The 10,776-nt window shown below is 46.4% G+C and overlaps 1 protein-coding gene across 4 annotated transcripts in view; it reads left to right on the top strand.

Annotated features, from left to right (window-relative positions):
• The first annotated feature begins 4,869 nt into the window (after positions 1-4,869).
• Positions 4,870-10,776, top strand: part of Rnf10 (ring finger protein 10) — a 31,152-nt gene continuing 25,245 nt past the window's right edge. For 3 of the 4 annotated variants that reach the window (NM_001302449.1, NM_016698.2, NM_001302448.1), the window contains exon 1: positions 4,896-5,534. In NM_001302449.1, the coding sequence (NP_001289378.1) occupies positions 5,378-5,534 (157 nt within the window). In that variant the 5' untranslated portion in view covers positions 4,896-5,377. Of the gene's footprint in view, positions 5,535-10,776 lie in introns of all 4 variants that reach the window. The other variant, XM_017320970.2, reaches the window with a different exon arrangement.

Raw genomic sequence — 10,776 nt, 5'->3', positions numbered from 1 at the left:
CACCTCCTGCACTGGGATCCTCTGCCCCTCGCTTCCATTTTTATCAATGACAGAAGGAAGAAATTATTCATCCACACACTTAGCATTCTCGTGTCTTCATTCTGTGAAATAAAGTTTCACCACAGTATTTTAGAACTTGCTGTACTTCTGTTGTGTGTCAGAGTAGACCTTGGGATTTAGCTGTTCCTTCTGGACATCACACTACATTTTCCAACTGAAGCATGCTCTTCTCTCTCTCTCTCTCTCTCTCTCTCTCTCTCTCTCTCTCTCTCTCTCTCTCTGTGTGTGTGTGTGTGTGTGTGTGTGTCTTAGTCAGGGTTTTTATTCCTGCACAAACATCATGACCAAGAAAGCAAAGGGTTTATTCAGCTTACACTTCCACATAGATGTTCACCACCAAAAAGTCAGGACAGGAACTCACACAGGGCAGGAATCTGGAGGCAGGAGCTGATGCAGAGGCCATGGAGGGGTGCTGCTTACTGGCTTGCTCCCCATGACTTCCTCAGCCTGCTTTCTTGTAGAACCCAGGACCACCAGCCCAGAGATGGCCCCATCCACAATGGACCCTCCACTAATCTTGATCCCTAATTGAGAAATGCCTTACAGCTGGATCTCATGGAGGCATTTCCTCAAGGGAGGCTCCTTTCTCTGTGATAATTCCAGCTTGTGTCAAGTTGACACACAAAAAAGTGTGTGTGTGTGTGTGTGTGTGTGTGTGTGTGTGTGTAACTGTGAAGAATAACGAGTCCTAGACTTGATGGTGAAGCTCTGTAGCCCCAGCTACTTGAGCTGGGATGCTGAGGCGGGATAATTCCAAATTCTAGGTTAGCTCTGACACCACAGTGAGCCCCGTCTCAAAATAAAAAGTAGGAAACAGACTGAGGTATAATCTTTGCCTAGCATGTCCAAGCATGTCTAGATTCAATACCTACTATCCCTCGCCACATACAAACAAAAGCATAAAACCAAACAAGAACTACTAGAGATCATTATTTGGGAGGCCAAGGCAAGAATATTAAGAGTAGGAGGCCAGCCTTGGCTACATAGCGAGACTTTGTCTTAAAAACAAAACAAAAGAAGGGCAGTCTGCTTTGGTGGTGGTGCACACCTTCGATCCCAGCACTCAGAAGGCAGAGACAGGTGGCGTATGGCGCCAACCTGATCTACAGAGTGAGTTCCAGGACAGTCAGAGCTTCATAGCAGACACGCTGTCTCAGAAAAAAAAATACCAAAAGAACCAAACCAACAACAAATAAAATAAAAATCCAAAAAACAAAAAAACTTTCCCCCTGAAGTGCCCTCTACAACTTCCTTGTCCGTTTTGTTTTGTTTTGTTTTGTTTTGTTTTGTTTTGTTTTGTGTCTCTTCCAGGCAGGGGTTTCTCTGGGTATCCCTGGCTGTCGTGGAACCCAGGGTGGCTTCGAACTCAGAGATCCAGATCCACCTATCTCTGCCTCCTTAGTGCTGGGATTAAAGGCGTGCTCCCGCACAGCAGCCAGGGTGTTTACTTTTAGTTTAGTGTATGAGTGTTTGGCCTGCATGTATGCTAAATGATTCCATGCGTATCTGGTGCCCTCGGAGGCCAGAAGGGGGCGCCAGACACCTGAAACTGGAACTAGGAGTGGTTGTGAGCCACCCGAAGAGGATGCTGGTAACCAAATCCCGACAGCCAAAGGAACAAGCGCTCTTGACCACTGCGCTTCTCTCCAGCCTCGTTACAGGGGAATCTTTTTAAAGGATACTTGTAGGCCGCCGTGTGATAGCTCTGAGTGTTTCCTGCCAACCTGAAACAACCTGAATTTCATCCTGGTAGGAGAGAACTGACTTCCACAAGTTATCCTCTTACTGTACATGTGAACCATGGTATATACTCTTCCCATATGCGCGTGCGCGCGCGCGCACACGCACACGCGCACACACAAACACACGAGAGAGAGAGAGAGAGAGAGAGAGAGAGAGAGAGAGAGAGAGAGAGAGAGAGAGGAAACAAACAAAAAATAAATGCAACAATAAAAAAAGTTTTTACTGGTTATAGCGGTATACACCATTAATTACAGCATATTCAGGAGACACAAGCAGGTGGATCTTTGTAAGTCTGAGATTAGACTGGTTCTATAGAGAGTTCCAGGTCACCCAGGACTAAAAAGTGAGATCCTGTCAAAAACAAACAAAAACAAACTCCTTGGGGCCAGTGATGAAAGGAAAAGTATCACTCAGGACCCCCAAGACCAAGTTCTCAATTTTCAAAGGAGATTATTTCCTCCAGAGGGAGAGAGGGCAGGGATAAGGGACAAAGATAGGAAGGAGATAGAGGAAGAGGGAGAAGATGAAGGGAACAGGAAAGAGGGGGAGGGGCATTTGTCCCATAGGAAGAAGCCTTGCCTCTGGATAGAGAGGAGACAGACATGGCTCATAGGAAAATAGCAGATGCCTGGCAGTGATGGCACAGGCCTTAATCCCAGCACTTGGGAGGCAGAGGCAAGCAGATTTCTGAGTTTGAGGCCAGCCAGGTCTACAGAGTGAGTTCCAGGCCAGCCAGGGCTACACAAAGAAACCCTAGGTCGAAAACCCAAAAAAAAAAAAAAAAAAAAAAAAAGTAAAAATAAAAAAGAAAAAGAAAAGAAAAAGAAAATAGCAGTTTATAAAGGTAAAAGGGAAAACCCCATGTTAGGATGAGGCCTTTAACTTTAAGTGGGCGTGGGCATGTTAATTAGCTGAGCCAAAGGAGGCTTCTGATTTCTTCACTTCAATACTTTGATAGCTGGACCTTGGTAGTCAGCCTCAGGAGCAGGATGTGGCCAAATAAGGAAACAGACCTTGGGGGCTAGCTTTAGGAAGATAATTTCATGGTTTTTAGAAAGGCAGAAGGAATAGGGAGAGAAGGCAGGGCTTGCCAGAGCCATGCTCACCACACTCAGGCTAGCCAGAGTCCTTTCAGGTGAGATAGCTCAGCAATTAAGAACACTAGCTACTCTTCCAGAGGACCTGGGTTTGATTCCCAGAGCCTATATGGTGCTTTAATTCCAGTGCTGGGGTATACAATCCTCTCTTCTGGTATCTAGAGACACATGGCACAGACATACTAGCTGGTAAAACATGTGTAAACACAAAAATAAAATAACAACCAAAAAACTGAAAAATTATAGTTCCTTTTTAAAAATGGATTTATTTATTTTATATATGTGAGTACACTGTAGCTATCTTCAGACACACCAGAAGAGGGCAGTGGATCACCTTACAGATGGTTGTGAGCCACCATGTTTGTGATTTGGAATTGAGTTTAGGACCTCTGGAAAAGCATTCAGTGCTCTTAACCTCCGAGCCATCTCTCTAGCAAACCCCTCCCCCCCAAGTTATAGTTCTATGGATCTCCATGTCATTTTAAACTGATTCCTTCCATACTAAATAATATCTCATATACTATATGATAATAAGGAACCAAATAAGAGTCTGACTCCTGCTTTTTTCATTTTTCTTTCTTTCTTTTTTTCTTTTCTTTTCTTTCTTTTTTGCCCTGCCTCTGCCTCCCAAGTGCTGGGATTAAAGGTGTGCGCCACCACTGCCTGGCTTGGCCCGCACATTCTTGTTCCTTTCCCATTTATGATACTGAGGATCAAATCAGAACTTTGCCCATGCAAGGGCCCTGTGACTACACTACACTGTCTGCTTTTATTCTTTTTCTCTCTTATAAGGAACATGGTCTCACTATGTAGCACATGCTAGCCTTACACTCTGCACTTCCTGTCTCTGTTTATTTATTTATTTTTTTGAGACAAGGTTTTTCTGTGTAGCCCCAGCTGACCTGAAACTTGCTCTGTAGACCAGGCTGGCCTTGAACTCAGAGATCCACCTGCATCTGCCTCCTGAGTGCTGAGATTAAAGATGTGCACCACTGGCATCCGTCTTCTGTCTCTGCTTCTTGAGTATTAGTGATACAGGCATGAGCCACTCTAGTTCTCCTACATACACGATTGCTAAAATTCCACTCATCGGCTAGATGAGGTAGTAGCTTAGAGGTAGAAAACTAGATTGTGAGCATGGAGCTCTGGATTTGATCCCTAACAGCCCCCCCCCCCCAAATTCCATTCGTCCTGTGTGTGTCACATGACACAGCATTTCTAAGAAGTCCTCTTTTATCCCTCTCAAGCTGGGATGCTTTTCTATTGAAACGTGTTTGATTAGCATCTCCTTACTTAACTGTACTATGTTGTTTCTCTTTGTTGGTGTTTCGAATGTTGCTTCTTACCGATCTTTATATATGAATGTGGCATGCATACGTGTATGAAAAATCTTACACGTATGCACAGGTGTACATGGAGTTCTGAGGCTGCCATTGAGTGTTTTCCTCCAAGACTCTCCACATTCTTCACAGAATGGCTAGGTAGACTCACCATTTGAGCTAGTCTGGCTAGCCAGTTTGTTCTGGGAATTTCCAGATCTCTTGTCTCCGGTGCACCGGAATTGCAGGTGGGCCATCACACTCCACTTGGTTTTCTAAAAAATTTTGTGTATGGGTGTTTTGTCTATATGAGTATGTCTGTATACCACGTGTTTGCTTGGTATTGTAGGAGGCCAGACACCCACACATCTTTTTTTTAAAAAAAGAAAAAAATCCAAGCACTGGCGAGGAATATCTGTGAATTGGAAGCCAGACTGTTGCACACAAAGAGTTCAGGTCCCGTTAGGACTACAAAATGAAACATTGTCTCAAAAAGAAGGAACCCGCTAGGGAGGCGGGAAGGAAAAGAAACCTCGAACAGGGAAGAGAGAAAAAAAGCATTGGCAGGCACAAGCGGTCCCTCCCCTAGGACCCGGATGTAGGTAAAAGACTACACTTCCCAGAATGCACCACGCCCGCCTGGCAACTATATAAATAGTCCATCCGGGTTCTTGGAGATGCTGTTTGGCGACTCGTCGCCATTCCCGGAGCAGCTCGGCCTCGGCCCAGAGGCGAGTGTCGGTCGCTGTGTCGGAGACCCCGGTCCCCGGCACCGAGACAGCCAGCCCTCTCTCCTGCCCCGCGGCGGGAGAGCGTGTCCGGCCGGCCGGCGGGGCTCGCGACCCTCCCGCGCCTCCCTTTCCCCCGCAGCCTCTGCCCCGCCAGGCCCGGCCCGGACCTCCGAGCCCCGGCCTCCTCCTCCTCCTCCTCCTCGTCCTCGTCCTCCTCTTCGGTCACCGCCGCCTCTGGGCCCCACAACCCCACCTTGCCGCTTCTCCTTCCATTTTGAGAAGCTGAGGAAGGAAACAAGGAAAAATGTCGCCATGAAGGCCGAGAACCGCTGCCGCCGCCGACCCCCGCCGGCCCTGAACGCCATGAGCCTGGGTCCCCGCCGCGCCCGCTCCGCTCCGACCGCCGTCGCCGCCGAGGCCCCCTTTGATGCCGCAGAGCTCCCCCAGCGCCGCCGCCACCGCCTCCGACATGGACAAGAACAGCGGCTCCAACAGCTCCTCCGCCTCCTCGGGCAGCAGCAAAGGGCAACAGCCGCCCCGCTCCGCCTCGGCGGGGCCGGCCGGCGAGTCTAAACCCAAGAGTGGTAAGAGCCGGCGGGTCTGCCGGGTCACTTGGGGGAGGAGGGACAAACGACCCACCTTCCGCTTGCACTGACATCCAGTATTTACGGTTAAGCCGATCTGCGCTGCGTGGTTAATTTGGGCCCTTGCATTCATATTCAAAACAGCTGGCTGAAGTAGGCGCTATTCTTAGCCCCATTTTGCAGATGAGGGATCTGAGATTTTGGAAAGGGTTAAGGTCATCCAGGTGGCAAGCACCTCACAGAAGGCCTCAAGACCTGGCTTTGTGTGACTCACCGTCGGTCCAGGCTCTAAAACAATTGACTTTGTTTTCTCTTCTAGTGTCGGATTAGCTTTGGGTGGCATTCAAGTTTGAATAAGAGAGGGTGAGGCCCGAGGATTTTCAGACTTAAATCTGGCACCGGGTCTGCTCCTCTGTTTAAGAGGACTCATGTTGGGATGGCGTTGCTCGGCGTGATAGTAAAGCATGCAGACCCTGCATTCAGTTCATTTAGGTTCAGTCCTTGAGTTTGCTAATACACACTATTAAGTAAATGGGCTAAGCGCTTAGAGTACTTGACAACTTTTTGCCTAAATATTATGCCTGTTTGTGTGCGGTAGGTTATATGGGCTTGGCTTTCATGGTGTGTGTGTGTGTGTGTGTGTGTGTGTGTGTGAGAGAGAGAGTGATGTGTGTAGTCAGGCTTCTTAGTATTACTATAACATAATAATAATGATATTATTATAATAATATAATAATACTACTTACTGATTATGCACAAAGCACACGGGTAGGCTTTTAGGTGTGATAGCACTACTCTAATCGTTTAACCTGTCTAGCCAGGAGTTATTCCACCGCAGAGAATAAACTAGGCTGTGGATTAGGAGATGGCAGAATCCCGAGTCCAGCATTCTCCATCTTGTGTCAGAGCTGTGTACAAATCTCTTTTAAACTTTTACCATGTTGGCAGTATTTTTGAGATAGTAATTTTTTTTTCAATCAGTCTTTTGGTTTTTCGAGACAAGTTTCTCTTTGCATCCTTGCCTGTCCTGAAACTCACTCTATAGACCAGGCTGGCCTTGAACTCAGAGATCCACCTGCCTCTGCTTCTCAAGCACCTCCAAAATCTCAGACACAGCCAAGTTTCAGATTGTGGTTTAATTACAATGTTTCTCCTTCTCTTTCCTCCCTCCAAAGCTTCCTGTGTAACCTTCCGCTAATCTCCTTCATGTCCTTCTTTCACACATCTGTATGCATGTGCATATACATGTCAGCAAGCATGTGTATGAGTTCTATGCATATCCACCAGTGAACCTGAGCGTGGGGAGGAGCCTAGGAACCTGAACCCTACACAAAGAACTCCAGGAGACTTAGTAACACTGGGAGTGGGAGAGGGGGTCTCCTGGAAGAGCACACCCCGTAGTTTTCCAGTGCCAAACATCACTGGATGTATTTAGTGCAAAGATGTATGTGCAAGTAACTTTGTTTGGATTCCGCAGTGTGTTTTTGTGAGAGAGAGCATGTGTGACAGATGGGGAGCTTTGAGCTGACAGTCTAAGATTCAAAGAGCTGGACGGTATGGGTCAGTGGTAGAGACCTTGCCTAGAATATGCAAGGCCCTGGGTTTGATCCTTAGCATCCCCCCACCCCCCTCAAATTAAAGAGCAAAAAAAAAAAAAAAAAGCACTAAAATTATAAGGCTTACTGACTGAGAGTTTATCTGTAGGGTATGACAAACTCCATTACCAGGTCTACCTGAGGATGTGTAGAAGTTGCCTGTGTAACTTGGGTAGGGACCAGTTTTCGCTGTGATGTACCAGTGCTTTACTGTCTAAGCAGGTGTTAGTGTAACTCGCCTCTGAACCGTATAAACTGATTCTGGAGTTTTGCACATGTGTAGTTTTATTGTAAATCTTGGCTGTTGTTGGAGAGAGGTCTGAGGGTTTCTCAGAGTAATGGATGACTTCAGCCTTGCTTGTAGAGGTAATGCTAAGCTTTGGTTCTCCAAGAGTTCTCAACTTAAATTTTTTAGGGCCCTCCCTAAGTCAATAAAACATTCTTGCATGAGTCAGCTGCAATAAATGCTTTATTTATTGTTCAGTGAGCAGTAGGCCAAAGCTTGTGACATATCAGACAGCATAAGAGAGGGTAGTAGAGTTCAGTGAGGTAGGATGGCTTAGCAGTTAGAGTAGGTGTTCCACCTTTCCATGCCCTCTGAGAGGAAGGAAGAAAGACCTGACTTCACGCCCTTCCACCTGTACATCCTGCACCCACAGGATGGTGATACATTTAAAAGGTTAAGCAAGAGAACTGATGTGATGAAGGCTTTTTACCACATTCCTGACTGACCTTTTCTTTAATCTATTTTTCCCTACATGTGTTATTTTGGGTAGGTGGTCAGGCTTGGTGGCAGGCCCCTTGACCAGCTGGAACTATAGACAGGCAAGGCACCATCTTCGGGCCTGGCATTGATCCTCAGAAACACATCAGAACCCTAGTAAAACAATCACAGAACTATGAATGAAGCAGGGGCTAGAGAGTTAGCTCAGTGGGTACTTGTTGCTCCTACAGAAGGCTTGGGTTTAGTTCCCAGCTCCACAGTGCTGTGGAATTTGATACTGTCTTCTGCCTCCACAGTCATAAACATACATGTGTTGTGCAGCCAAACTTGCAAGCAAAGTACCATACACATAAAAAATAAAATAACCCGGGCGTGGTGGTCCACACTTTTAATCCCAGCACTTGGGAAGCCAGGCAGGCAGATCTTTTGAGTTTGAGGCCAGCCTGGTCTACAGAGCTAGGGTTACACAGAGAAACCTTGTCTAGAAAAACTAAGAAGAGTGAAAAGAAAGAAACTAAATGAAGGCTCCGAGTGTGTGGGGACAGCCTGTAATCCCAGCACTCACTGGCCGAAGCAGAGGATCAAGAGTTTGATGCTACCCTGGGCTACTGAGCAAGTTCCAGGGCTTCCTGGTCACATAGTAAGACTCTGTTGCCAACAACATGAGAAAGCATTGCCATTGAGAGGTCTGCTAGAGAAGGAGATGTGACTAAGATGTGCACGGAGCAGTGGGTAGTGTCAGGACTGTTTCAGAGTCCTGACTCGGAAGAATGGGATTGTGGAATGAAGATACCATTTCACTTTCTTTTGCCAACACAAAGAAAAACACACAAAATGTGTTTGGTTTCTGGAGACAGTTTCATGTCTCAGGAACCAGACCCCATTCTGCCTTGAGGTTCCTGAGGGGCCTGTGTTGGAGCTGTAGGTGTGTGTCACCACCATGGCTTAGCCTCTCCCTCCCTCGGCATCTGTAAGCTGTGGAAGTTTGTAAGTGGTCCTTTGCTTTCTAACTACATAAATATATCTGATATGTTTGTTTTCTGTGGCTAGCTTATGCTTGCTCTTCACTGGTATGCTGTCATAGGTAAATCTGACTACCAGGAGTTTCTTGATCTTTTAGTCTACAGCCTTGGCTAATTGCCTTGAATACTTAACAAAACATCCCGTTTCTGGCTATATTTCTACAGCTTTCTTCCAGCAGGGCTAAGACTGTTAGAAGAGTTTACCAAGAGACTGTCCCAACAATACAGCCCAGAGGAGAGAAGAAATTTAGGGACCAGGGGATGCCATAGAGAAAGAACAGAGAAAGTAAATATTTATAGACAAGACAGGTCAGGGATTTGTAGGCCAGCTGTAGTCCCTGTCCAGGAACCCTGCTCTTGTTCCTCCTCCCGAGGCGGAGGTTAAGGGAAGGTCGGGTATTATGAAGCAGTTATTTTGAGGTTGGCAGTGTGAACCACTGTGCTGACTTTGTTCCTGTCACCTGGGATCAGAAGCTGGGTTACTGGGTAATCAGACTTAAATGTTGCTGTCCCCTCACAGCTAGGGTTAAAGGTTGTGCTGGACACCCAGTGTCCTGTGAGTGCTGGCACCTGAATTCCTGTACAGTCACAGATGATTGTGTGGACCCAGTGAGGGTCCTCTGGAAAAGGAAAGTCAGGGATTCTTAACTCCTGAGCTAGCTCTAGCTCTAGCTCTATTATCTATTTATTTTTGACACTGGGTTCTGAGCCTGGTGTAAGTTAGGCAGGGACTTGGTCACTGAGTTGTGTCTCCAGCCTCTTTTAAAAATTATCATTTGAGGGCTGGTGAGATGGCTCAGTGGGTAAGAGCACCCGACTGTTCTTCCGAAGGTCCAGAGTTCAAATCCCAGCAACCACATGGTGGCTCACAGCCATCTGTAACAAGATCTGACTCCCTCTTCTGGAGTGTCTGAAGACAACTACAGTGTACTTACATATAATAAATAAATAAATAAATCTTTAAAAAAAAAAAAAAAAAATTATCATTTGAGCATTAGCTGGGATTGGCTTAAACTGAGTTTGTAGCCAAGCAGGCAGGCCTTGGGCTTGTGACCTCATGGCAATGGCCTCCTGAGTGACTGAGATCCCAGGCCCGTGCTACTAGGCCCAGCTTGCTTGACCTCCCTCTCCCACCTCTCTTTTTCCTTAATTTCTTAGACTTAGCCTTGCTGCATAGTTTAAGCTGGCCTTGAACTTGCTACTTAGTCCAGGCTGGGCTTGAGTTCTCATCTGTATTCTCCTGTCCTCAACCTCCCGAGAACTGCAGCACCGGGCAGCATTCATAATCTTAAAGCCCTGGAAGTGACCCTGATGCACAGCTGGAACTGGGAACTGCCAGTCTGAGGTTTAAGAGTGGGCCAGAAACAACATAACAAAAATGAAAACAAAGAAATGGAGAAGACAAATAAAATCATAAAATAAAATTCTTCTAGAAACTTATTTTCCAAAATCTGATGTGGGTCCTCTTGTTCCTTCTGAGAGAGGAGGGCCGTTTCTCCCTGGTTATTCACTAGTGTGTCCTGGCAAGTTGTCTAGAAAACATTTCAAAAATAGCACTGTGAATTTTATCTTTGGGTCCCAGGCAGGACAGTAGGATCAGTCCTCAGCTGCGTGTTGGCTGGGTTTGGAGATAAGAGCCGGTTGGTTTCTCACTTGAGATGTCTCCCTTCAGACTTTGTGGTATTTGGAAGACCAAGAGAGAAGGGAGTTGATTTTTTTTTTTTTTTTTTTTTTTGCCTGAAATCATAAATCCTTATGTGGTCAATTGTTGTAATCTGATTTAGAAATACTCAGTTCACTGTCCATTACAGCGGGTCTTAGGAAACCATTTCCCAGAGAGTGTGGTAATAAAAATGAAGAAACCAGCAGTTGCCCTGAGTGCTGCTTCGTCTTCAGTCTTG

This window comes from Mus musculus, chromosome 5, assembly GCF_000001635.26.
Source record: "Mus musculus strain C57BL/6J chromosome 5, GRCm38.p6 C57BL/6J".
Taxonomy (NCBI): domain Eukaryota; kingdom Metazoa; phylum Chordata; class Mammalia; order Rodentia; family Muridae; genus Mus; species Mus musculus.
The sequence above is the reverse complement of the archived record's forward strand: the minus strand, read 5'-3'. Positions and strand labels throughout refer to the sequence as shown.